Source organism: Oncorhynchus mykiss, chromosome 27 (genome assembly GCF_057628025.1).
Source record: "Oncorhynchus mykiss isolate SJ-2025 chromosome 27, ASM5762802v1, whole genome shotgun sequence".
In the NCBI taxonomy this organism is placed as follows: Eukaryota; Metazoa; Chordata; class Actinopteri; order Salmoniformes; family Salmonidae; genus Oncorhynchus; species Oncorhynchus mykiss.
In genome coordinates, this window is record NC_143048.1 from 18,472,394 (window position 1) to 18,500,000 (window position 27,607).

Consider the following 27,607-nt stretch of genomic DNA (forward strand, 5'->3'; position numbering starts at 1 on the left):
GGGAGAAATAGCACACTTTACACACACACATACAGACACACCTTTACCTAACTAACCCATTATATTTTCCACTGAAATCATCTCACTCACACACCTTTGACATGTATGTAGAAAAGGGTGAACTCACCAGTGGAATATGAAGATGCAGACGATAAGAGCAGCAGAGACCAGGTCAGTCAGAACCCACATCACACTGTACTGCTCTGGAGTCTGTAGGGGTTGGGAAACACATGTGAAGACATTAGTGTGTGTTTGTGTGTGCGTCTCACCATAACGAGAACGTGTGTGTGAGGTGTGTGTGTGCCTCCCATGTTGATTAGCAGTGTGTGTGTGTGTCACAGGAGGCTGCTGAGGGGAGGACGGCTCATAATAATGGCTGGAACGAAGAAAATGGTGTGTGTGTGTGTCTCACCACAAGGAGCAGATGTGTGTGTGTGTCTCACCACAATGAGCAGAGGTGTGTGTGTGTGTCTCACCACAAGGAGCAACAGTGCGTGTGTGTGTCTCACCACAAGGAGCAGAGGTGTGTGTGTGTGTCTCACCACAAGAAGCAGCGGTGTGTGTGAATCTCACCACAAGGAGCAGCAGTGTGTGTGTGTGTCTCACCACAAGGAGCAGCAGTGTGTGTGTGTGTCTCATCACAAGGAGCAGCAGTGTGTGTGTGTGTGAGTCTCACCACAAGGAGCAGAGGTGTGTGTATATCTCTCAGCAGCATGTTGTTGGTGGTAACAGAGGATGCTCCACTGCACCAGGCCAGAGAGTAGAGCCACGGCTGGTTCACTACATACAGGTTCACACTGATGTTCACCGACCTGTACTTACTGAAACACACACATTCATGGTGGGTGAGGAGTGAGACGTTTTATAGTACATCTTGTGTGTGTGGGTGGGTGTGTACCTGATGTGTTGTAGAGACATGGTGCTGTAATGCAGGTTGAGGGAAGTGATGTGGTTGTCCTGTAGTTCCTGAATAGAGGCAGTCTGTCCGGCTGTCTGTTGCAGCTCTGGATCTACCTGCTGTATCTCCCCTCTCTGATCTGATGGCAGCCACAGCACCTACACACACACACACACACACACACGCACACGCACACACTCTTAAAAAAGTCTGTCCCTTATAAGAGCATGGCGGCAGGCCTTTCTAACATGGTCCTGTAACATGGTTCCCCCCCCAGCCACACACATACTTGGCTGGAGTTGATGTGTGTGTGTATGAGGTCGAGGGTGATGTTGAGGTAGTTGTCTCTATAAGGGTGTCCAGGAGGAGGCTGTCTCAGGTCAAACAACAGTGTCCTGCCCGTCCGATTAGCTACGTCCAGAACTTCAGCCAGGGAGGGAACAGTCTGATTGGCAGCTAGCGCTCGCTGCTCTGGAGACAGAGAGGACACTGTGCCAAAAGGATCCCACTGGGAGGGAGAGGGGGGGGCGGAGAGAGAGAGAGATGGTTAAAAGCGGTCTGTAATACAGCTACTAACTAACCCATGGCGCTGAAGTCAGCTACTGTGTGTGTGTGTGTGTGTGTGTGTGTGTGTGTGTGTGTGTTTGTGTCTCCATTCAAAAGTGTGAGTGTCCTTACAGAGAGGAACCAGGCCCCAGCGTTGAGCAGCTGTACATCAGACCAGGTGAACAGGGCAGCAGGTGTGTGTGTTCTGTTAGGAAACACCTCCTCTACGTTAGTGGTCCTCTGCAGGGTGAGGTCATGCATCACAAACGGAATGCCATCAGCACTAGGAGAGAGAGAAGGGGGAGGGGAGAGATTAGGTGCTGCCATTCACATGGTCAAGACAGACGTGTGGCAGGTCTCAGGTGAAGATTCACTAGGTCTGCTAGCTAAGGTCCTGCTAACAGGCCCGGTTCAAATGCATGTACTATTTTAAATCTTTCAAATACTTTGAGCGTTTGCTTTAGCCTTCCTGGATGGGCCTGATGGGCGGTTCCATTACACCAGGCTAACTCCATTACACCAGGCTAACTCCACTACACCAGGCTAACTCCACTACACCAGGCTAACTCCACTACACCAGGCTAACTCCACTACACCAGGCTAACTCCATTACACCCTCCCAGCTTCTCAAGCCCAGCTAAAGTACCTAAAATGATTTGAAATAGTATTTGAGTCCAGGTCTGCGTCCTACATGCTAATGCTAAAGGCCACATAGAGAACACAGCCAGCGCCAGGCTAGCAGGCCTGGACAGGAGTACTAACCTCTAACTGGATTAGTTAGGCTGTAATCACATTAACTGTGAGGAGTGGAGGGACGCTAACGCTAATGTCTGATCTCTAGGATTAGTACAAGGCTGCCAGGACAGGACAAGGCAGGACAGGGGTCAAAGCTAGCCAGGACACGGGGCTATTACAGGGATCAGAAGGGGACAGACAAACAAGACAGACAAAACAAGAGAGAGAGGGGTGTGTACCTTATAGTGATGTCAGTCTCCAGCCCGTCCACTCCAGCCTCCACTGCACTCTCAAAGGACATTAGAGTGTTCTCTGGAGCAAGCTGTTAGAGGACAGACAAGCACGAACACACCAGGGTATGTGAGCGGAGTGTTCCCAATTTGACTGGAGCCTGGTGGGAGATTCCTAAAGGCTGGAGCCTGGTGGGAGATTCCTAAAGGCTGGAGCCTGGTGGGAGATTCCTAAAGGCTGGAGCCTGGTGGGAGATTCCTAAAGGCTGGAGCCTGGTGGGAGATTCCTAAAGGCTGGAGCCTGGTGGGAGATTCCTAAAGGCTGGAGCCTGGTGGGAGATTCCTAAAGGCTGGAGCCTGGTGGGAGATTCCTAAAGGCTGGAGCCTGGTGGGAGATTCCTAAAGGCTGGAGCCTGGTGGGAGATTCCTAAAGGCTGGAGCCTGGTGGGAGATTCCTAAAGGCTGGAGCCTGGTGGGAGATTCCTAAAGGCTGGAGCCTGGTGGGAGATTCCTAAAGGCTGGAGTGGTGCGAGATTCCTAAAGGCTGGAGTGGTGGGAGATTCCTAAAGGCTGGAGTGTCAGCCTTCTCGCCAGCTCCAATTTTGTCTCCAGTAGCACTCACCTCACCAGCTCAGAGGATGCCCGGCCCAGCATGCATTTGTAGTCTACTTGTGTGCTGCTATATCCCCTTGCTTTAGCTACTGTCATGGAGTTCGCTAAATATTTTCATGAAGAAACTGATAAAACACACAGGTGCTAAATCAATGTGACTAAATCAATGTGACAAAGATGAGGACGAAGAACAAGAGAGGGAGTGAGGTGATGTAGTGTCCATAAATAAATAATCATTGTGGAATCTGAAAAGAAAGGTATCCTGAAGCATGATGGTGTACATACTACGTGCACATGCTAAAGGAAAAGAACGAGGTGGATAGATAACTAAGTGTGTCATTGTAGCAAAGTATTTATGAACTAAACATCAGATCTCTTAAATGTTGCGTTCATTTCCGTTTTATTATCTACACAATAGGCCATAATTGATTTAGACTCAATAGGCCATAATTGATTTAGACTCAATAGGCCATAATTGATTTAGACTCAATAGGCCATCATTGATTTTGACTCTATAGGCCATAATTGATTTAGACTCTTTGGCCATAATTGATTTTGACTCTATAGGCCATAATTGATTTTGACTCTATAGGCCATAATTGATTTTGACTCTATAGGCCATAATTGATTTTGACTCTATAGGCCATAATTGATTTAGACTCAATAGGCCATAATTGATTTTGACTCTATAGGCCATAATTGATTTTGACTCTATAGGCCATAATTGATTTTGACTCTATAGGCCATAATTGATTTTGACTCAATAGGCCATAATTGATTTAGACTCTATAGGCCATAATTGATTTTGACTCTATAGGCCTGGCATATTGCCACTGTCAAGGAGCTTTCCATACAGATTTGGTTATTTTGCCTAAAATCCTACCTATAGGAACATAAAAACAACAACTCTGCATCTCTGCCCAGCCTGTCAAGAGCAGCCAAAAGGGTGTTAAACATCCCCAGTGGCTCTGCAAGTGTGGAGAGGATATTCTCCGCTGCTGGCCGGCTCTCCAGGCACCGTCACACGAGCCTTAAGACACGGACTCTGGCCAAACTCATGTTTCTAAAAATCAATTCAAAGGCACTAATAAGTCATTTTTCATTTAAATTCTATTTAATTCTAAGTTACAGCCTATTTGCACAATTTATAGACTATAATGATTTAATAAAACAAAATGTTGTTTAAATGCTGATGTAATGTATTTCTTTGTAGAATAGCCTTGAAATAATTGTATTCATATAGCCTAAATAATGTCTGGCTCCTGACCTATTTAGAGTGTTTATATGCTGTTTAACAACTGAAAGGTTGCAAGTTCGAATCCCCGAGCTGACAAGGTACAAATCTGTCGTTCTGCCCCTGAACAGGCAGTTAACCGACTGTTCCTAGGCCGTCATTGTAAATAAGAATTTGTTCTTAACTGACTAGTTAAATAAAGGTAAAATAAAACATGAATATGACATGTAGCCTATTTGAAACGATGTTCGCTTCTTTCATTTACCTTTTCATGTTAATTCAAATACTTTTCATTCAAATCCATGTGGTTTGGTTTCAACACGTAAAAAACAATCGTTAGGTCCAATTAGTCATAAAAATATATGGGTGTTGATTCAATTAGTCATAAAAATATATGGGTGTTGATTCAATTAGTCATAAAAATATATGGGTGTTGATTCAATTAGTCATAAAAATATATGGGTGTTGATTCAATTAGTCATAAAAATATATGGGTGTTGATTCAATTAGTCATAAAAATATATGGGTGTTGATTCAATTAGTCATAAAAATATATGGGTGTTGATTCAATTAGTCATAAAAATATATGGGTGTTGATTCAATTAGTCATAAAAATATATGGGTGTTGATTCAATTAGTCATAAAAATATATGGGTGTTGATTCAATTAGTCATAAAAATATATGGGTGTTGATTCAATTGTGATTTTAATGAATAGAGCGAATTTGGTATGCCAGTTTTTTTTCATGTGAGTGCGGAGCGGTTTTTAGCAGAGTGGTAGAAAAGGACATGGAGGGCTGGAGCGGTTTTTAGCAGAGTGGTAGAAAAGGACATGGAGGGCTGGAGCGGTTTTTAGCAGAGTGGTAGAAAAGGACATGGAGGGCTGGAGCGGTTTTTAGCAGAGTGGTAGAAAAGGACATGGAGGGCTGGAGCGGTTTTTAGCAGAGTGGTAGAAAAGGACATGGAGGGCTGGAGCGGTTTTTAGCAGAGTGGTAGAAAAGGACATGGAGCGCTGGAGCGGTTTTTAGCAGAGTGGTAGAAAAGGACATGGAGCGCTGGAGCGGTTTTTAGCAGAGTGGTAGAAAAGGACATGGAGGGCTGGAGCGGTTTTTAGCAGAGCGGTAGAAAAGGACATGGAGGGCTGGAGCGGTTTTTAGCAGAGCGGTAGAAAAGGACATGGAGCGCTGGAGCGGTTTTTAGCAGAGCGGTAGAAAAGGACATGGAGCGCTGGAGCGGTTTTTAGCAGAGTGGTAGAAAAGGACATGGAGGGCTGGAGCGGTTTTTAGCAGAGCGGTAGAAAAGGACATGGAGGGCTGGAGCGGTTTTTAGCAGAGCGGTAGAAAAGGACATGGAGGGCTGGAGCGGTTTTTAGCAGAGCGGTAGAAAAGGACATGGAGCGCTGGAGCGGTGTGCGAGATTTATAATATTGATCATGAAGTTATTGATAGATGATAATAATGTTATATATATATATATATATAGTGATAATATTGATCATGAAGTTATTGATAGATGATAATAATGTTATATATAGATAGTGATAATATTGATCATGAGGTTATTGATAGATAATGATAATGTTGATAATAATGTTATATATATAGTGATAATATTGATCATGACGTTATTGATAGATGATAATAATGTTATATATATATATATATATATATATATATATATATTGAGATAATATCGATAATGAAGTTATTGATAGATTATAATGTTATATATATGGTGACAATATTGATAATGAAGTTATTGATAGATGATAATGTTATATATATATAGTCATACTATTGATAATGAAGTTATTGATAATGATAATGTTGATAATACTGTTATATATAGATAGTGATACTATTGATAATAATGTTATATATAGATAGTGATAATATTGATAATAATGTAATATATATATAGTGATACTATTGATAATAATGTTATATATAGATAGTGATACTATTGATAATAATGTTATATATAGATAGTGATAATATTGATAATAATGTAATATATAGATAGTGATAATATTGATAATGAAGTTATTGATAGATGATAATGTTATATATATATATATATATATATATATATATATATATATATATATATATATATATATAGTGATACTATTGATAATAATGTTATATATAGATAGTGATACTATTGATAATAATTTTATATATAGATAGTGATACTATTGATAATAATGTTATATATAGATAGTGATAATATTGATAATAATGTCATTGATATATAGATATGTACCATGGGAGCTCCTCTGTGTCCGAGGAGTGTTGGTTTGGGTCCCAGGGTTCCAGCTTCTCTGATGCAGGGAGAATACATGGCCAGAGGAACCAGGTACAGACTGAACAATACACCCAGGTACACACCCAACAGACACACCTGATGCACTAGAGAGAGAGAAAGAGCGAGAGAGAGCGAGAGAGCCATAGAGAGCAAGAGGGCGAGAGAGCCATAGAGAGCAAGAGGGTGAGAGAGCCATAGAGAGCAAGAGAGCGAGAGAGCCATAGAGAGCGAGAGAGTGAGAGAGAGCCATAGAGAGCGAGAGAGTGAGAGAGAGCCATAGAGAGCGAGAGAGCCATAGAGAGAGCGTGACCATATTTCACAACAACCTCATACTGGAACAGGCTCTCTAGCAGAGATCCAGTGTTCTAATTCTAGTTATACAAGTCTTAATGATGAAATCAGAGCTTAAAGGGGCAATCTGTGATTGCTACATCCATTTGTATTTACCCATTGATTTATTGAATGATTTATGAATTCCTCATGAATGTATAAACACTTGGTCTATAAATCTGGTAAGAGTGGTTACATTTCTCCAGCCCCATCCCGTAGCTGTTTACCACAATAGGTGACGGGAGTCGTTTGTTATTGTGTGAACCGCAGATTGCCCCTTTAAATCAGACTACTGTACACCTGACACAGCTTAAGTGTGTGTGTGTCATTATCCTCCACAGAGAGGCCAGACATGAGTCAGCTAGTCCACCTACAGCTTCACGTCACCACGACAACTCAGTGACCATGAAGATGACAGAGAAACAAGAGAGAGCGAGAGATAGAGGGAAAAGGAGAGAGAGAAAGCGAAGCACAGAGTGTGCGTCATCAAATCAATTTTCATTTTCACATACACGTTTAGCAGATGTTATTGCGGGTGTAGTGAAATTCATGTGTTTCTAGCTCCAACAGTGCAGTAATATTTAACAATTCACAACAATACACACAATGCAGTGTCTATGTCAGGTTTACAACTCTGAAAAGTTTCCTCTAAGTCTCAGTCAACAGGGGTTGCGTTCTTCTGCTCAGATGTTGCATGCGTCAACCAATGGTTGTGTGCCACATCCTTGACCGTGCAGTTGGACACCAGGTTGCTATAACATAGATGTGGTTAGCTGATACGTAAAATACCTATCCAGGCTTTGAAAAATCTGGCATTTGTCCGCAACGACTAAGCAGGGGAACACGACCAGAAACTGGACTTGTTTTACAGCAGCCAATCGGAGCACTTACCTCTCTTGTTCATGCGAAAAAAGTGCAGCGCTATTGGCCAGGACAGGAGAGTCATAAATAAAACCCCGCCTACATGAAGAAAGGGGGCTGTGACCTAGCCAATAGAGAAGGGGAGACAGCGAAAGGTTCATATCACAATGCAGACAACTGAACATACACATTTCACATTGTCACTTTGGGTCGCTTGATTTTATTGGTCTGTGTATGTGTGAGTGACGGCTAGACTAGCCAACCTGCAGGGAGAGGAGGAGGGTCTTCCACTCTTTACTCCACACCTCAGACAGAACAGCCGTGGCACTGACAGCGAATGCCAGGGTCACCACAATCCCCATCTAACATAGAAAAATATCAAAGGACTAATCAACATATGTGTCATCCAGATCAGTTTGTGCTTCTTCACAGATTATGTGTGTGTGTGTCAATTAGAGGCTGCTGCCCTATATACATATACTTGAAATCACTGGCCACTTTAGTAATTGGAACACTAGTCACTTAAATAATGTTTACATATTTTGCATTACTCATCTCATAAGTATATCATGTATTATATTCTACTGTATCTTAGTCTATGCATTACTCATCTCATATGTATATAGTGTATTCTATACTATTCTACTGTATCTTAGTCTATGCATTACTCATCTCATAAGTATATACTGTATTCTATTCTACTGTATCTTAGTCTATGCTGCTCTGAAATTGCTCATCCAAATATGTATATATTCTTAATTCCATTCCTTTACTTTAGATTGTGTGTATTGTTAGACATTACTTGTTAGATATTACTGCACTGTTCTTAGCTAGAAACACAAGCATTTCGCTACACCCGCAATAACATCTGCTAAACATGTGTATGTGACAAATAAAATGTGATTTGATTTGACTGTGTGCTGTACTCCATGGAGGATGGGAGATACCTTGTGACTCCAGTGAAGGTACAACCTCTGTCCCTCAGACAGTAAACAAACTGCCAGTACCTGCAAGACAACAACATAGAGATGTAAATGAACAGAGCAGCAGTACTACATTGGTATAGTAATGTAGTAGTACTGAAGAGAGCAGCAGTAGTACAGTGGTATAGTAATGTAGTAGTACTGAAGAGAGCAGCAGTAGTACAGTGGTATAGTAATGTAGTAGTACTGAAGAGAGCAGCAGTAGTACAGTGGTATAGTAATGTAGTAGTACTGAAGAGAGCAGCAGCAATACAGTGGTATAGTAATGTAGTAGTACTGAAGAGAGCAGCAGTAGTACAGTGGTATAGTAATGTAGTAGTACTGAAGAGAGCAGCAGCAGTACAGTGGTATAGTAATGTAGTAGTACTGAAGAGAGCAGCAGCAGTACAGTGGTATAGTAATGTAGTAGTACTGAAGAGAGCAGCAGTAGTGCAGTGGTATAGTAATGTAGTAGTACTGAAGAGAGCAGCAGTAGTACAGTGGTATAGTAATGTAGTAGTACTGAAGAGAGCAGCAGCAGTGCAGTGGTATAGTAATGTAGTAGTACTGAAGAGAGCAGCAGCAGTACAGTGGTATAGTAATGTAGTAGTACTGAAGAGAGCAGCAGTAGTGCAGTGGTATAGTAATGTAGTAGTGCTGAAGAGAGCAGCAGTAGTGCAGTGGTATAGTAATGTAGTAGTACTGAAGAGAGCAGCAGTAGTACAGTGGTATAGTAATGTAGTAGTACTGAAGAAAGCAGCAGCAGTACATTGGTATAGTAATGTAGTAGTACTGAAGAGAGCAGCAGTAGTACAGTGGTATAGTAATGTAGTAGTACTGAACAGAGCAGCAACAGTAGCATAGAATTTGTATAGTGATAGTACTATAGTTCTCACCAGCAGCAGAGCAGCAGCAATAGAATAGTAGTAATAATATTATAGTAATAGTATTAATACAAGTATAGTACGTAGTATGTATGTATAGTTGTGTATAGTAGTATTACTAGTTCTCACCAGCAGCAGAGAGATGTAGGAGAAACGGGCAGCAGTAGTTGCATAGTAGTAGTAACAGTAGAAATAGTACAGTAATATCAGTAGTATAAGTATAGTCGTTTTTATAGTAGTAGTTCTAGTTCTCACCAGCAGCAGAGAGATGTAGGTGAACAGAGCAGCAGCAATAACCAGCAGCACCAGAGACCAGGGGAACCAGAATCCCAGAGTCTCAAAGTTAAACCTGCAATGCATACATATACAGTGGGGCAAAAAAGTTTTTAGTCAGCCACCAATTGTGCAAGTTCTCCCACTTAAAAAGATGAGAGAGGCCTGTAATTTTCATCATAGGTAAACTTAAACTATGACAGACAAAATGAGAAAAAAAATCCAGAAAATCACATTGTAGGATTTTTAATGAATTTATTTGCAAATTATGGTGGAAAATATGTATTTGGTCACCTACAAACAAGCAAGATTTCTGGCTCTCACAGACCTGTAACTTCTTCTTTAAGAGGCTCCTCTGTCCTCCACTCGTTACCTGTATTAATGGCACCTGTTTGAACTTGTTATCGGTATAAAAGACACCTGTCCACAACCTCAAACAGTCACACTCCAAACTCCACTATGGCCAAGACCAAAGAGCTGTCAAAGGACACCAGAACCAAAATTGTAGACCTGCACCAGGCTGGGAAGACTGAATCTGCAATAGGTAAGCAGCTTGGTTTGAAGAAATCAACTGTGGGAGCAATTATTAGGAAATGGAAGACATACAAGACCACTGATAATCTCCCTCGATCTGGGGCTCCACGCAAGTTCTGACCCCGTGGGGTCAAAATGATCACAAGAACGGTGAGCAAAAATCCCAGAACCACATGGGGGAACCTAGGGAATGACCTGCAGAGAGCTGGGGCCAAAGTAACAAAGCCTACCATCAGTAACACACTACGCCGCCAGGGACTCAAATTCTGCTTAAGCCAGTACATGTCCAGGCCCGTCTGAAGTTTGCTAGAGAGCATTTGGATGATCCAGAAGAAGATTGGGAGAATGTTATATGGTCAGATGAAACCAAAATATAACTTTTTGGTAAAAACTCAACTCGTCGTGTTTGGAGGACAAAGAATGCTGAGTTGCATCCAAAGAACACCATACCTACTGTAAAGCATGGGGGTGGAAACATCATGCTTTGGGGCTGTTTTTCTGCAAAGGGACCAGGACGACTGATCCGTGTAAAGGAAAGAATGAATGGGTCCATGTATCGTGAGATTTTGAGTGAAAACCTCCTTCCATCAGCAAGGGCATTGAAGATGAAACGTGGCTGGGTCTTTCAGCATGACAATGATCCCAAACACACCGCCCGGGCAACGAAGGAGTGGCTTCGTAAGAAGCATTTCAAGGTCCTGGAGTGGCCTAGCCAGTCTCCAGATCTCAACCCCATATACAATCTTTGGAGGGAGTTGAAAGTCCGTGCTGCCCAGCAACAGCCCCAAAACATCACTGCTCTAGAGGAGATCTGCATGGAGGAATGGGCCAAAATACCAGCAACAGTATGTGAAAACCTTGTGAAGACTTACAGAAAACGTTTGACCTCTGTCATTGCCAACAAAGGGTATATAACAAAGTATTGAGATAAACTTTTATTATTGACCAAATACTTATTTTCCACCATCATTTGCAAATAAATTCATTAAAAATCCTACAATGTGATTTTCTGGATTTTTTTTCCTTCTCATTTTGTCTGTCATAGTTGAAGTGTACCTATGATGAAAATTACAGGCCTCTCTCATCTTTTTAAGTGGGAGAACTTGCACAATTGGTGGCTGACTAAATACTTTTTTCCCCACTGTAGTACAATCTGTGCATGTGTGGTGTGTGTGTGTGTATATATGTGCGTGTGGTGTGTGTGTGTGCGTGCGTGCATGCTTGCGTGCATGTGGGTGGTGTGTGTGTCGTACATATGTGTTTGTGTTTCGTGCATGCGCGTGACCCACCAATCAAAATCATTGTAATCGTTGTGAGCCTGGCTCCAGAAGTAGAGGAACAGAGATGAGAGGAGGAAGGTCAGGACCAGAAGGACCACGCTCCCACACTCCACCTGGAGGAGAGAGAGAAGGAAGCAGAGAGGGGTGGGAGAGAAGGGAGAGGGGATGAGAAGGGGAGAGACACGAGGGGGGGTAGAGGGAGAGTGGGGGGGTCAGAGAGAGAAAGGCAGTCAAAGAAAGAGAGAGAGTAATTGTTCCTATAAAGGGTTAGATCAGTAACATTAACAACATACACTGCAGTTGCAGTATGTCAGCAGAGAGAGAATCAATACTCAGCACGTGCCCAGTCCACTCTGCACTATCAGCAAACTCACCACACACTGTTTCAGATAACGTTCTAGCTTTAGACAGTGTTTCAGATAACGTTCTAACTTTAGACAGTGTTTCAGATAACGTTCTAGTTTTAGTCAGTGTTTCAGATAACATTCTAGTTTTAGTCAGTGTTTCAGATAACGTTCTAGCTTTAGTCAGTGTTTCAGATAACGTTCTAGCTTTAGTCAGTGTTTCAGATAACGTTCTAGCTTTAGTCAGTGTTTCAGATAACGTTCTAACTTAAGTCAGTGTTTCAGATAACGTTCTAGCTTTAGTCAGTGTTTCAGATAACGTTCTAGTTTTAGTGTTTCAGATAACGTTCTAGTTTTAGTCAGTGTTTAAGATAACATTCTAGCTTTAGTCAGTGTTTCAGATAACATTCTAGTTTTAGTCAGTGTTTAAGATAACATTCTAGCTTTAGTCAGTGTTTCAGATAACGTTCTAGCTTTAGTCAGTGTTTCAGATAACGTTCTAGTTTTAGTCAGTGTTTAAGATAACGTTCTAGCTTTAGTCAGTGTTTCAGATAACGTTCTAGCTTTAGTCAGTGTTTCAGATAACGTTCTAGTTTTAGTCAGTGTTTAAGATAACATTCTAGCTTTAGTCAGTGTTTCAGATAACGTTCTAGCTTTAGTCAGTGTTTCAGATAACGTTCTAGTTTTAGTCAGTGTTTAAGACAACATTCTAGCTTTAGTCAGTGTTTCAGATAACATTCTAGCTTTAGTCAGTGTTTCAGATAACATTCTAGCTTTAGTCAGTGTTTCAGATAACGTTCTAGCTTTAGTCAGTGTTTCAGATAACGTTCTAGCTTTAGTCAGTGTTTCAGATAACGTTCTAACTTAAGTCAGTGTTTCAGATAACGTTCTAGCTTTAGTCAGTGTTTCAGATAACGTTCTAGTTTTAGTGTTTCAGATAACGTTCTAGTTTTAGTCAGTGTTTAAGATAACATTCTAGCTTTAGTCAGTGTTTCAGATAACATTCTAGTTTTAGTCAGTGTTTAAGATAACATTCTAGCTTTAGTCAGTGTTTCAGATAACGTTCTAGCTTTAGTCAGTGTTTCAGATAACGTTCTAGTTTTAGTCAGTGTTTAAGATAACGTTCTAGCTTTAGTCAGTGTTTCAGATAACGTTCTAGCTTTAGTCAGTGTTTCAGATAACGTTCTAGTTTTAGTCAGTGTTTAAGATAACATTCTAGCTTTAGTCAGTGTTTCAGATAACGTTCTAGCTTTAGTCAGTGTTTCAGATAACGTTCTAGTTTTAGTCAGTGTTTAAGACAACATTCTAGCTTTAGTCAGTGTTTCAGATAACATTCTAGCTTTAGTCAGTGTTTCAGATAACATTCTAGTTTTAGTCAGTGTTTCAGATAACATTCTAGCTTTAGTCAGTGTTTCAGATAACATTCTAGCTTTAGTCAGTGTTTCAGATAACATTCTAGCTTTAGTCAGTGTTTCAGATAACATTCTAGCTTTAGTCAGTGTTTCAGATAACATTCTAGTTTTAGTCAGTGTTTCAGATAACATTCTAGCTTTAGTCAGTGTTTCAGATAACATTCTAGCTTTAGTCAGTGTTTCAGATAACATTCTAGCTTTAGTCAGTGTTTCAGATAACATTCTAGCTTTAGTCAGTGTTTCAGATAACATTCTAGTTTTAGTCAATGTTTCAGATAACATTCTAGTTTTAGTCAGTGTTTCAGATAACATTCTAGTTTTAGTCAATGTTTCAGATAACATTCTAGTTTTAGTCAGTGTTTCAGATAACATTCTAGTTTTAGTCAATGTTTCAGATAACATTCTAGTTTTAGTCAATGTTTAAGATAACATTCTAGTTTTAGTCAATGTTTCAGATAACATTCTAGTTTTAGTCAATGTTTCAGATAACATTCTAGTTTTAGTCAATGTTTCAGATAACATTCTAGTTTTAGTCAATGTTTCAGATAACGTTCTAGTTTTAGTCAATGTTTCAGATAACGTTCTAGTTTTAGTCAATGTTTCAGATAACATTCTAGTTTTAGTCAATGTGAGCACCTTGCTGCAGAACAGTCTATTTATTTTCTACAACAACACACTCACTCATCACACACTGCAAGCAAGGCAGTGAGTCCTTGGGCTAAACACCATGAGAGACGATTGACATCAGGAAAAGAGTGGCTCTGAGCTGATCAGAGCGAATTATGATATAAATATTCTAGCTAGCTAGTTAGCTAAGCAGTCGAAAAAAACATGTTTTTACTTGATTTGAGTTTATTCTGCTGCTGACATTTTCCTCTTACTAACAAGCAGTCGAATTGCCCCAATCTTTGTCTCTAACAGTATTCAAGTCTCCCCGGGCGGGGCCCACAGACAGTGGTCACTGCATGCAAGTCAGACACAAGTGCGCTCTAAGAGCGGGAAGGCAGGGAGGGGGGTATTATGTGAGATTCAAGAGCTTATGAAATAACCTAATTTAATGTTACATTTAAAATTAAAACAACAAAAGACTCAAAATAAAATTGAAAAGTAGGCTAATTTGTCAACAACAACAACAAAAAATCCACAGAGCTGCAAAGACACTTTTTCACGGAAGGGCACTGGTTGAACCCTACCTGTGCACGTGCCTGAGTCTGTGTGTGTGTGTGTGCGTGCTTCTCTGTGTGTGTATGTGTGTGTGTGCCTGTGTATAGGCTACCCTGCTGCAGCAGCACTCCCCAGGCTGAGACTTGGCCCTCTGGTAGCGTCTCCATTGACAGCCGTACAGACCAGCCAGACACGACACAAACGGCTGGTGCTCATACCTGGATAAAAACACAATAATACTATGATATGATACAATACACAAGAATATAATACAATATTAATATAATATCACCTGGGAACAACACACTATAATACTATAACAATACTATTCTACCTGTTAACGACAGCTAATACTACAGTACTGTTTCATCTATCAATTAGAATGGAATCTTCATCACAAGCAACACACACACACGTGCATGTCACGCCCTGACCTTAGTTATCTTTGTTTTCTTTATTATTTTGGTTAGGTCAGGGTGTGCCAATGGGTGGTTTGTTGTGTTTTTGTCCTTTCTAGGGTTTTTGTATGTTTATGGGGTTGTTTATGGGGTTGTTTACTAGTCTAGTTGTTTTGTATGTCTATGGTTGCCTAGATTGGTTCTCAATTAGAGGCAGCTGTTTATCGTTGTCTCTGATTGGGAACCATATTTAGGCAGCCATATTCCTTGGGTGATTGGTGGGTGATTGTCTATGTTTAGTTGCCTGTGTCAGTCAGCACTATTATTATAGCTTCACGTTCGTTTTGTTGTTTTTGTAAGTTTGTTTAAGTTTCTTCGTTTCATTAAAAAAGATGTATTCTCATCACTATAACGAACGTGACCGTGCACACACACAGACACTAGTAGTTTACCTCTGCAGCAGCTGCCGCCGCACCACCTTTAGCTTCCCCAGCTTCGGACTGGACACGGACCCTCACCCGCAGCCTCACCTACAGCCCCGCATCCCAGAGACAAAAGGGAAAGAGAGGATGAGAGACAGAGAGGAAGGGAAGGAGGGAGAGACAGACAGGGGACAGAAAAGACTGAATGGAGACTGTCTTTGGTACCAGTAGTTTTTCGTTATTGAAGGAGAGCCGTGGAATGAAAAAGAGAGAGAGAGATGGGAGCATAAAGGGACAATCTGTGATTTCTACATAAATATTTGGACTTTAAGATGTATGATATTTAACAATTGATTTCTTGAATAATTTCTAAATGCCTTAGGAGTTTAGTTTACTGTCATACCCAATCACAACCAAAAATATAAGCTTAGAGAGAGTTTAGTAGATTTAAGTTTACCAACAGACCAAGATTCACCAGAGGAAATCTAGTAGATCTAGGGCTAGATTCAATCTGATCGCCCCTTTTCGGCTATGCACCTTTTAAAAGGCAATGTTTCCGTGTTTGCGGAGACCGCATTCACAGTACAAGTTGCATATGCTGGTTTAATTGGAAATTACCTTTAAATGTAAATCACACTATAACGCGGATCTTCCACAGTCCGATTTGAATCTAGGCCCTACTGTGTCTTTAGACACATCCAAAATGGCCTCCCTTCTCAATCAACCCTGATCTGCATCCAGCTCCTTTTTAAACACTAACATATCTAGTCTACTTAAAACCAGGTCTCCTAACAACCATCTACAGCATTCTACACTGTATCCACTGACCTAACAACCATCTACAGCATTCTACACTGTATCCACTGACCTAACAACCATCTACAGCATTCTACACTGTATCCACTGACCTAACAACCATCTACAGCACTCTACACTGTATCCACTGACCTAACAACCATCTACAGCATTCTACATTGTATCCACTGACCTAACAACCATCTACAGCATTCTACACTGTATCCACTGACCTAACAACCATCTACAGCATTCTACACTGTATCCACTGACCTAACAACCATCTACAGCATTCTACACTGTATCCACTGACCTAACAACCATCTACAGCATTCTACACTGTATCCACTGACCTAACAACCATCTACAGCATTCTACACTGTATCCACTGACCTAACAACCATCTACAGCACTCTACACTGTATCCACTGACCTAACAACCATCTACACTGTATCCACTGACCTAACAACCATCTACAGCTTTCTATACTGTATCCACTGACCTAACAACCATATACAGCATTCTACACTGTATCCACTGACCTAACAACCATTTACAGCATTCTACACTGTATCCACTGACCTAACAACCATCTACAGCATTCTACACTGTATCCACTGACCTAACAACCATCTACAGCATTCTACACTGTATCCACTGACCTAACAACCATCTACAGCATTCTACACTGTATCCACTGACCTAACAACCATCTACAGCATTCTATACTGTATCCAATGACCTAACAACCATCTACAGCACTCTACACTGTCTCTACTGACCGAACACTTAATCTTCATGTCCACTGACCTAAGACCTGTTGGTAGTTAGAGGGAGAGTGGGGGGAGGAAGGGAGGAAAGGAGGAAGGGAGAGAGGGAGTACCCATCTTCCGGTTAGAGGGGATAGGATAGAGGAGATGATTGTGGACTACAGGAAAAGGAGGACTGAGCACGCCCCCATTCTCATCGATGGGGCTGTAGTGGAGCAGGTTGAGAGCTTCAAGTTCCTTGGTGTCCACATCACCAGAATGGTCCAAACACACCAAGACAGTTGTGAAGAGGGCACAACAAAGCCTATTCCCCCTCAGGAAACTAAAAAGACTTGGCATGGGTCCTGAGATCCTCAAAAGGTTCTACAGCTGTAACACCGAGAGCTGGTTGCATCACTGCCTGGTACGGCAACTATTTGGCCTCCGACCACAAGGCACTACAGAGGGTAGTGCGTACGGCCCAGTACTTCACTGGGGCTAAACTGCCTGCCAACCAGGACCTCTACACCAGGCGGTGTCAGAGGAAGACCCTAAAAATTGTCAAAGACACCAGCCATAGACTGTCCTCTCTACTACCGCATGACAAGCGGTACCGGAGTGCCAAGTCTAGGACCAAAAGGCTTCTCAACAGTTTTTACCCCTAAGCCATAAGACAGGTAATCAAATGGCTACCCGGACTATTTTCATTGCCCCCCCAACCTCTCTTTTTCGCTGCTGCTACTCTCTGTTTATCATATATGCATAGTCACTTTAACTATACTACCTCAATTAGCCCAACTAACCGGTGCCCCCCACATTGGCTACCCGGACTATCTGCATTGTGTCCCGCCACCCACCGCCCACCAACCCCTCTTTTATACTACTGCTACTCTGTTTATCATATATGCATAGTCACTTTAACCATATCTACATGTATATACTACCTCAGTTAGCCCGACTAACCGGTGCCTGTATATAGCCTCACTACTGTATATAGCCTTGCTACTGTTATAGCCTCACTACTTTATATAGCCTTGCTACTGTTATAGCCTCACTACTTTATATAGCCTTGCTACTGTTATAGCCTCACTACTTTATATAGCCTTGCTGCTGTTATAGCCTCACTACTGTATATAGCCTTGCTACTGTTATAGCCTCACTACTTTATATAGCCTTGCTACTGTTATATAGCCTCACTACTTTATATAGCCTCGCTACTATTATAGCCTCACTACTTTATATAGCCTCTCTACTGTATATAGCCTCGCTACTGTTATAGCCTCACTACTTTATATAGCCTCTCTACTGTATATAGCCTTGCTACTTTTATAGCCTCTCTACTGTATATAGTCTCGCTACTGTATATAGCCTCGCTACTGTTATAGCCTCACTACTTTATATAGCCTCTCTACTGTATATAGCCTTGCTACTTTTATAGCCTCTCTACTGTATATAGTCTCGCTACTGTTATAGCCTCGCTACTGTTATAGCCTTGCTACTGTTATAGCCTCTACTGTATATAGCCTCGCTACTGTTATAGCCTCACTACTTTATATAGCCTCTCTACTGTATATAGCCTTGCTACTTTTATAGCCTCTCTACTGTATATAGCCTTGCTACTGTTATAGCCTCACTACTGTATATAGCCTTGCTACTGTTATAGCCTCACTACTGTATATAGCCTCACTACTTTATATAGCCTCTCTACTGTATATAGCCTTGCTACTTTTATAGCCTCTCTACTTTATATAGCCTTGCTACTGTTATAGCCTCACTACTGTATATAGCCTCGCTATTGTTATAGCCTCACTACTTTATATAGCCTTGCTACTGTTATAGCCTCACTACTTTATATAGCCTTGCTGCTGTTATAGCCTCACTACTGTATATAGCCTTGCTACTGTTATAGCCTCACTACTTTATATAGCCTTGCTACTGTTATAGCCTCACTACTTTATATAGCCTTGCTACTGTTATAGCCTCACTACTTTATATAGCCTTGCTACTGTATATAGCCTTGCTACTGTTATAGCCTCACTACTTTATATAGCCTTGCTACTGTTATAGCCTCACTACTGTATATAGCCTCGCTATTGTTATAGCCTCACTACTTTATATAACCTTGCTACTGTTATAGCCTCACTACTGTATATAGCCTTGCTACTGTTATAGCCTCACTACTGTATATAGCCTCACTACTTTATATAGCCTCTCTACTGTATATAGCCTTGCTACTTTTATAGCCTCTCTACTTTATATAGCCTTGCTACTGTTATAGCCTCACTACTGTATATAGCCTCGCTATTGTTATAGCCTCACTACTTTATATAGCCTTGCTACTGTTATAGCCTCACTACTTTATATAGCCTTGCTGCTGTTATAGCCTCACTACTGTATATAGCCTTGCTACTGTTATAGCCTCACTACTTTATATAGCCTTGCTACTGTTATAGCCTCACTACTTTATATAGCCTTGCTACTGTTATAGCCTCACTACTTTATATAGCCTTGCTACTGTATATAGCCTTGCTACTGTTATAGCCTCACTACTTTATATAGCCTTGCTACTGTTATAGCCTCACTACTGTATATAGCCTCGCTATTGTTATAGCCTCACTACTTTATATAACCTTGCTACTGTTATAGCCTCACTACTGTATATAGCCTTGCTACTGTTATAGCCTCACTACTTTATATAGCCTTGCTACTGTTATAGCCTCACTACTTTATATAGCCTTGCTACTGTTATAGCCTCACTACTTTACATAGCCTTGCTACTGTATATAGCCTTGCTACTGTTATAGCCTCACTACTTTATATAGCCTTGCTACTGTTATAGCCTCACTACTGTATATAGCCTCGCTATTGTTATAGCCTCACTACTTTATATAGCCTTGCTACTGTTATAGCCTCACTACTGTATATAGCCTTGCTACTGTTATAGCCTCACTACTGTATATAGCCTTGCTACTGTTATAGCCTCACTACTGTATATAGCCTCGCTACTGTTATAGCCTCACTACTGTATATAGCCTCTCTACTGTATATAGCCTTGCTGCTGTTATAGCCTCACTACTTTATATAGCCTTGCTACTGTTATAGCCTCACTACTTTATATAGCCTTGCTACTGTTATAGCCTCACTACTTTATATAGCCTTGCTGCTGTTATAGCCTCACTACTGTACATAGCCTTGCTACTGTTATAGCCTCACTACTTTATATAGCCTTGCTACTGTTATAGCCTCACTACTTTATATAGCCTTGCTACTGTTATAGCCTCCCTACTTTATATAGCCTTGCTACTTTATATAGCCTTGCTACTGTTATAGCCTCACTACTTTATATAGCCTTGCTACTGTTATAGCCTCACTACTTTATATAGCCTTGCTGCTGTTATAGCCTTGCTGCTGTTATTTTTCACTGTCTTTTTACTGTTGTTTTTATTTCTTTACTCATCTATTGTTCACCTAATACCTATTTTTTACTTTAAAATTGCACTGTTGGTTAGGGCCTTTAAGTAAGCATTTCACTGGAAGGTGAATACCTGTTGTATTCGGGGGCAAGTGACAAATACACTTTGATTTGATATTAAGACTAGGGAAAGAGATTAGGGTAAAAATAGGATCAATTTTTTCCAGAGCGCTGAAGGCCTACTACCTATCAGACACAAACAATCAAATAATCAGGCTAGCCAAACAGGTCTCTCCCACAGAACACAAACTATCTACCTTCGTCACTCTATTTGCTTTCATTTTGGACATTTAGCGTACAGTTAGTGGATTAAAATGTAGTTGACTAAAGTTCAATCAGGAAGGCTGGGCTGAATGCTTGTTTAACTTTATCCATTTAGCATAACATAAATCACTGTTGTTTCCTATTCTACGAATACAAATGTATCATCAGCATAGCCTCTCATTTCTTTACCTCTTTCCATACTAACCACGTGCGGAATATCATTCACCTATTTACATTATAGCCTATAAGCACGGAACAATAATGCACATTCCTCATGCTAGCTGTTTAACCTATGGGCTCACTCTTGCAATTATCACCTTCCTCTCTCAACAAACGTGCGTAAATCATGGGATGTATTTATATGTAAATTTACCCATGTTCTCTCACTTGCTCTTTTTCAGCACCATCCACCTCCCCACCACCAGCAGCTATAATAACAAGGGCCATAATTGGAACTCCTTTCACCCAGCGGAGTGGTTTCGATGCCAGGAGTCCTGCATAGGGCTACCTGCCATCACATCATCTGTTGACGAGGCCATTCCCCAAACTATTTAATAAAATGTCATATTGCTGTCCGTCTTCATTGTTCATTCAGTTAAGCCTGTACTCCATTGAGCTAAGGTACACACATTTACAGTTGAAATCGGAAGTTTATACACCTTAGCCAAATACATTTAAACTCAGTTTTTTCACAATTCCTGACATTTAATCCTAGTAAAAATTCCCTGTCTTAGGTCAGTTAGGATCACCACTTCATTTTAAGAATGTGAAAGGTCAGAATAATAGTAGAGAGCATGATTTATTTCAGCTTCCAGTGGGTCAGAAGTTTACATACACTCAATTAGTATTTGGTAGCATTGACCTTAAATTGTTTAACTTGGGTCAAACGTTTCAGGGAACCTTCCACAAGCTTCCCACAATAAGGTGGGTGAATTTTGGCCCATTCCTCCTGACAGAGCTGGTGTTTGTAAGGCCTCTGCTCGCACACACTTTTTCAGTTCTGCCCACACATTTTCTATAGGATTGAGGTCAGGGCTTTGTGATGGCCACTCTAATACCTTGAATTTGTTGTCCTTAAGCCATTTTGACACAACTTTGGAAGTATGATTGGGGTCCATTTGCGACCAAGCTTTAACTTCCTGACTGACGTCTTGAGATGTTGCTTCAATATATCCACATAATTTTCCATCCTCATGATGCCATCTATATTGTGAAGCGCACCCGTCCCTCCTGCAGAAAAGCACCCCCACAACATGATGCTGCCACCCCTGTGCTTCACGGTTGGGATGGTGTTCTTCGGCTTGCAAGCCTCCCCCTTTTTCCTCCAAACATAACAATGGTCATTATGGCCAAACAGTTCTATTTTTGTTTCATCAGACCAGAGGACATTTCACCAAAAAGTACGATCTTTGTCCCCATGTCCAGTTGCAAACCGTAGTCTGGCTTTTTATGGCGTTTTGGAACAGTGGCTTCTTCCCTACTGAGCGGCCTTTCAGGTTATGTCGATATAGGACTAATTTTACTGTGGATATAGATACTTTTGTACCTGTTTCCTCCAGCATCTTCACAAGGTCCTTTGCTGTTGTTCTGGGATTGATTTGTACTTTTCGCACCAAAGTACGTTCATCTCTAGGAGACAGAACGCGTCTCCTTCCTGAGCAGTATGATGGCTGCGTGGTCCCATGGTTTTTATACTTGTGTACTATTGTTGTACAGATGAATGTGGTACCTTCAGGCATTTGGAAATTGCTCCCAGGGATGAACCAGACTTGTGGTCTACAATATTTTTTCTGAGGTCTTGGCTGATTTCTTTTGATTTTCCCATGATGTCAAGCAAAGAGGCACTGAGTTTGAAGGTAGGCCTTGAAATACATCCACAGGTACACCCCCAATTGACTCAAATTATGTCAATTAGCCATTCAGAGGCTTCTAAAGCCATGACTTCATTTTATGGAATTTTCCATGCTTTTTAAAGGCACAGTCAACTTGGTGTATGTAAACTTCTGACCCACTGGAATTGTGATACAGTGAATTACAAATTAAACAATCTGTCTGTAAAAAGTTGTTGGAAAAATTACTTGTGCCATGCACAAAGTAGATGTCCTAACCAACTTGCCAAAACTATAGTTTGTTAACAGGACATTTGTGGAGTGGTTGAAAAATGAGTTTTAATGACTCCAACCTAAGTGTATATAAACTTCCGACTTCAACTGTATGTAGGATTAAATAAACCTACCTCATCTGTACTGTAACACTAACCCATGACAAATAATCTGAACCGCCATTAAACTAGGTTAATCCCATACACTGATCATATCTCTTTCACAGGACAGACCAACTCCAGTGAACTGGCACATAACAGTGTTGTTATGGTGGCGGTGCCATACCAGCTCACTGGAGTAATACTCTCTATCGTATAAGAGATTTGATGTCAAATCTGAAGGAGTGAAAGAGACAGTGACTAAACTGATCTGAGGTCCAGGTAAAGATTAGATAGACTAGATTGATGTTTATTGTCCTACAAGAGGAAATTCTTACAGCTCACACATTACATACACAAACCACATACAAACACAGCAGAAAACAAACAGCAGCAAACAGTCAGACACACTGTAAATGGTAGGATGGGCTGGTGTTGTAAACCATAGAATTAGACTGAGTAGAATGGACAAGGAACCCCTGACCTTGTCAATGACTGGTAAACTCATCGGTACACTCACAATGGCTGACATTGAAAGGAGCTTCCCATTACACTCATTGTTGTTATTATATGGCCTAATATACACCATCTGGTATCTGCCCTGTAGCGTAGGCTTAACAATGACCACAGGCCAGGGCTACAGACAGTGTGTGTGTCTATAAATAGTGTTAAACTTAACAGTGACTCTCTGTTGTTCATTTTCTCCCAGCATCACCACATCATCATCCCCAGCTATACCCCAGCTAACCAGCACCAATAGGCTTCCCACCCAAGCTATATCCCAGCACCAATAGGCTTCCTATCCAAGCTATACCACAGCACCAATAGGCTTCAAATCCAAGCTATACACCAGCACTAATAGGCTTCCCAACTCGAGCACCAATAGGCTTCCAATCCAAGCTATACACCAGCACCAATAGGCTTCCCATCCCCAGCTATATCCCAGCACCAATAGGCTTCCCATCCAAGCTATACACCAGCACCAATAGGCTTCCCATCCAAGCTATATCCCAGCACCAATAGGCTTCCCATCCAAGCTATACACCAGCACCAATAGGCTTCCCATTCAAGCTGTAACACAGCACCAATAGGCTTCCCAACCACAGCACCAATAGGCTTCCCATCCAAGCTATAACACAGCACCAATTTTCTTCCCAACCTCAGCACGAATAGGATTCCCATCCAAGCTATACACCAGCACCAATAGGCTTCCAATCCAAGCTATACACCAGCACCAATAGGCTTCCCATCCAAGCTATACGCCAGCACCAATAGGATTCCCATCCAAGCTATACACCACACCAGCACCAATAGGCTTCCCAGCCAAGCTATTCCCAGCAGCAATATACTTCCCATCCAAGCTATACACCAGCACCAATAGGCTTCCTATCCAAGCTATATCCCAGCACCAATAGGCTTCCCATCCAAGCACCAATAGGCTTCCCATCCAAGCACCAATATACTTCCCATCCAAGCTATACACCAGCACCAATAGGCTTCCCATCCAAGCTACTCCCAGCAGCAATATACTTCCCATCCAAGCTATACACCAGCACCAATAGGCTTCCTATCCAAGCTATACCCCAGCACCAATAGGCTTCCCATCCAAGCACCAATAGGCTTCCCATCCAAGCACCAATATACTTCCCATCCCAGCTATACACCAGCACCAATAGGCTTCCCATCCAAGCTATAACACAGCACCAATTTTCTTCCCAACCCCAGCACCAATAGGCTTCCCATCCAAGCTATACACCAGCACCAATAGGCTTCCCATCCAAGCTATATACCAGCACCAGCAGGCTTCCCATCCAAGCTTTACCCCAGCACCAATAGGCTTCCCATCCAAGCTATACACCAGCACCAATAAGATTCCCATCCAAGCTATATCCCAGCACCTATAGACTTCCCACCCCCAGCTATACCACAGCACCAATAGGCTTCCTATCCAAGCTTTCCCCAGCACCAGTAGGCTTCCCATCCAAGCTATACACCAGCACCAATAGGCTTCCTATCCAAGCTATATCCCAGCACCAATAGGCTTCCTTTCCAAGCTATACACCAGCATCAATAGGCTTCCCATCCAAGCTATATACCAGCACCAACAGGCTTCCCATCCAAGCTTTACCCCAGCACCAATAGGCTTCCCATCCAAGTTATACACCAGCATCAATAGGCTTCCCATCCAAGCTATATAGCAGCACCAACAGGCTTCCCATCCAAGCTTTACCCCAGCACCAATAGGCTTCCCATCCAAGCTTTACCCCAGCACCAATAGGCTTCCCATCCAAGCTATACCCTAGCACCAATAAGATTCCCATCCAAGCTATATCCCAGCACCTATAGACTTCCCACCCCCAGCTATACACCAGCACCAATAGGCTTCCCATCCAAGCTATACATCAGCACCAATAGGCTTCCCATCCCCAGATATATTCCAGCACCAATAGGGTTCCCATCCAAGCTATACACCAGCACCAATACGCTTCCCATTCAAGCTATTCCCAGCACCAATAGGCTTCCCATCCAAGCTATACACCAGCACCAATACGCTTCCCACCCATGCTATACCCCAGCACCCATAAAAAATAATCATACCAATACACCAGCACCCATCCAAAAAGCAGTTGAGCTAGCCCAGCACCAATGCAATACCTAAACTAAAACAGCATCCAGGCTAATCATGGACAGAAGAAGGGATGAGGGAGAGAGAGATCTGTAGGCTATGCTGTGTACCCTCATATTCCTGGACCGTCACATACATAACAGAATAAACACAGGCCGGACCCCGAAAGAAACAGATCTTGTAAGTCTAGAAATGTACCGGTGGCCAACAGAACCGCCTGGTCATTCCCTCCGTGTGTCGGTCTCCACGGAGATAATGACTACTCGACACAGCAGCAGCCCGCAGACGCAATCTATCAATCTTCATTCAATCAACTGTTATGATCATAGTGTTCACTGGTCAATCTACGGCCTACTAATGAATACTAACGAATAGTCAGTCATCGTTTTATTTATATATTTGTAGAATAGCCCAGTAAACTACTATTCTTTCGTGACGGTAGGTTGCCCATAGCACAAGAGAGGATGATCCGCCTTTATATGCATGGGACTAGTTAACCAATAATAAAACAAGAAAATACACAACGGTTGGTTCATATTACCACCGTTTACTGTGCTAAGAACTATTTTACACTTACCGGACGGTGATTATAAAAGCTAGTCGGCCGTTATTATTCTCTGTTTATCCGTTGAAAAAAAAGCACGCGATCTGTGTTGCCGCAGCCTCCTGCAGTCTGGTGGTATAATCAGAGCCGCGTTTGTCTCGCGCCAGAGAAAGTACGACAGCACAAGCCGTAGAGAGACGGCCACTCCCACCTGTTGCTAACAGTACATGCATCTATAATTACAGTAAGGAATAATGATACAAATAGGCTGAAACTATTACGCTCGTTCTTTGGCAGGAAATGAAAAGGTTGTTTGAAGCTCAGACTAGACTGGTGCTACATAACCGTTTTAACCACACCGACAGATTTTATATTGTTATAGTCGAATTGATCACTATTTAGTAGCCTAGGCTACAGTGTGTGTGTTTCTCTAATTTGAGGCAGTGAAGCTCTTGGTAATCTGTAACACATGTAATGACAATAGTACCTTACCAAGCAGACATAATGGACTTTGACAACCCTCAGCTAGTAAAAGCTCTTACTGAAACCTCTAGATGGCCAAATAGCATTATTACATGAAGGAGAGCAGACACACCCACATACATTATTACATGAAGGAGAGCAGACACACCCACATACATTATTACATGAAGGGGAGCAGACACATTATTACATGAAGGAGAGCAGACACACCCACATACATTATTACATGAAGGAGAGCAGACACACCCACATACATTATTACATGAAGGAGAGCAGACACACCCACATACATTATTACATGAAGGAGAGCAGACACACCCACATACATTATTACATGAAGGAGAGCAGACACCCACATACATTATTACATGAAGGAGAGCAGACACACCATCCCCTTGAGTAGAGCCAAACTCTGAGCCTGTGTCTTGATCACTCTCTCCTTGGGTCTCCCTGTTTTTCTCCTTTGTTTTCTCTCCTCTGCTCCTGCGGTTGTTTGCCCATGTCACTGATGATGTCACACTCTGGCATTCCTCCACATCTCTTCTCTCTCGTGCCGATTCAGCAAGAATGAGCATCATCAGTCTACCAGCCCAGGATGGGGAAGAACGTACAAGGTAGAGAGGTGGAGAGAATAGACAGAGGGAAAATCTCAATTGCATACTCCTGATTGTCCTCTCCCCTTGCCTCCTTCTCAAAACCCATTGGAGGAGAAGGCCAGAGGAGCGGGACCTCTGGCTTTCTCATCCAATGGCTTTTGAGTAAGAGGCAAGGAGAGAGGATGCAAGGAGTACAACATTGAGATTCTCCCAGAGATGGAGAGAAGTAGAGAGAGACAGAGACATGGAGGCAGTGAGAGAGAAAAAAAGGGCTAGAAATAAAGAGCTGGTGGGTTACGACAGACACACACATACCCTTTGTCTAGCCTGGCAGATTAAGACTGTGGCAACAGTAATTACCAGTTTAATCAGTGACGAGTCTAATTTCCCATTCAGATGAGAACCCTCTTAGAGGAGCTGACACACTTAAAATGACAATAATACTTTATATA

At 41.8% G+C, this 27,607-nt stretch overlaps 1 protein-coding gene and 1 long non-coding RNA gene across 3 annotated transcripts in view; one reads left to right on the plus strand and one right to left on the minus strand.

The window, feature by feature from the left end:
* LOC110507660 (glycerophosphodiester phosphodiesterase 2) overlaps positions 1–26,552 on the minus strand; it is a 29,357-nt gene extending 2,805 nt beyond the window's left edge. For both annotated transcript variants that reach the window (XM_090224730.1, XM_090224729.1), the window contains exons 1-15: positions 26,110–26,552; positions 15,456–15,533; positions 14,718–14,823; positions 11,695–11,798; positions 9,854–9,947; positions 8,700–8,759; positions 8,016–8,114; positions 7,783–7,876; positions 6,520–6,665; positions 2,419–2,501; positions 1,577–1,727; positions 1,188–1,406; positions 899–1,056; positions 677–821; positions 128–210 (exon numbers count right to left, since the gene is read on the minus strand). In XM_090224730.1, coding sequence (XP_090080856.1) covers positions 128–210; positions 677–821; positions 899–1,056; positions 1,188–1,406; positions 1,577–1,727; positions 2,419–2,501; positions 6,520–6,665; positions 7,783–7,876; positions 8,016–8,114 — 1,178 coding nt within the window. In that variant the 5' untranslated portion in view covers positions 8,700–8,759; positions 9,854–9,947; positions 11,695–11,798; ... (1 more) ...; positions 15,456–15,533; positions 26,110–26,552. The remainder of the gene's footprint in view (positions 1–127; positions 211–676; positions 822–898; positions 1,057–1,187; positions 1,407–1,576; positions 1,728–2,418; positions 2,502–6,519; positions 6,666–7,782; positions 7,877–8,015; positions 8,115–8,699; positions 8,760–9,853; positions 9,948–11,694; positions 11,799–14,717; positions 14,824–15,455; positions 15,534–26,109) is intronic.
* On the plus strand, positions 1,773–21,278 carry LOC149971266 (uncharacterized). Its single transcript, XR_016492705.1, has 3 exons — positions 1,773–1,806; positions 6,512–6,612; positions 21,108–21,278. It is a non-coding gene; the product is annotated as an uncharacterized LOC149971266 (long non-coding RNA).
* Positions 26,553–27,607: the final 1,055 nt, after the last annotated feature.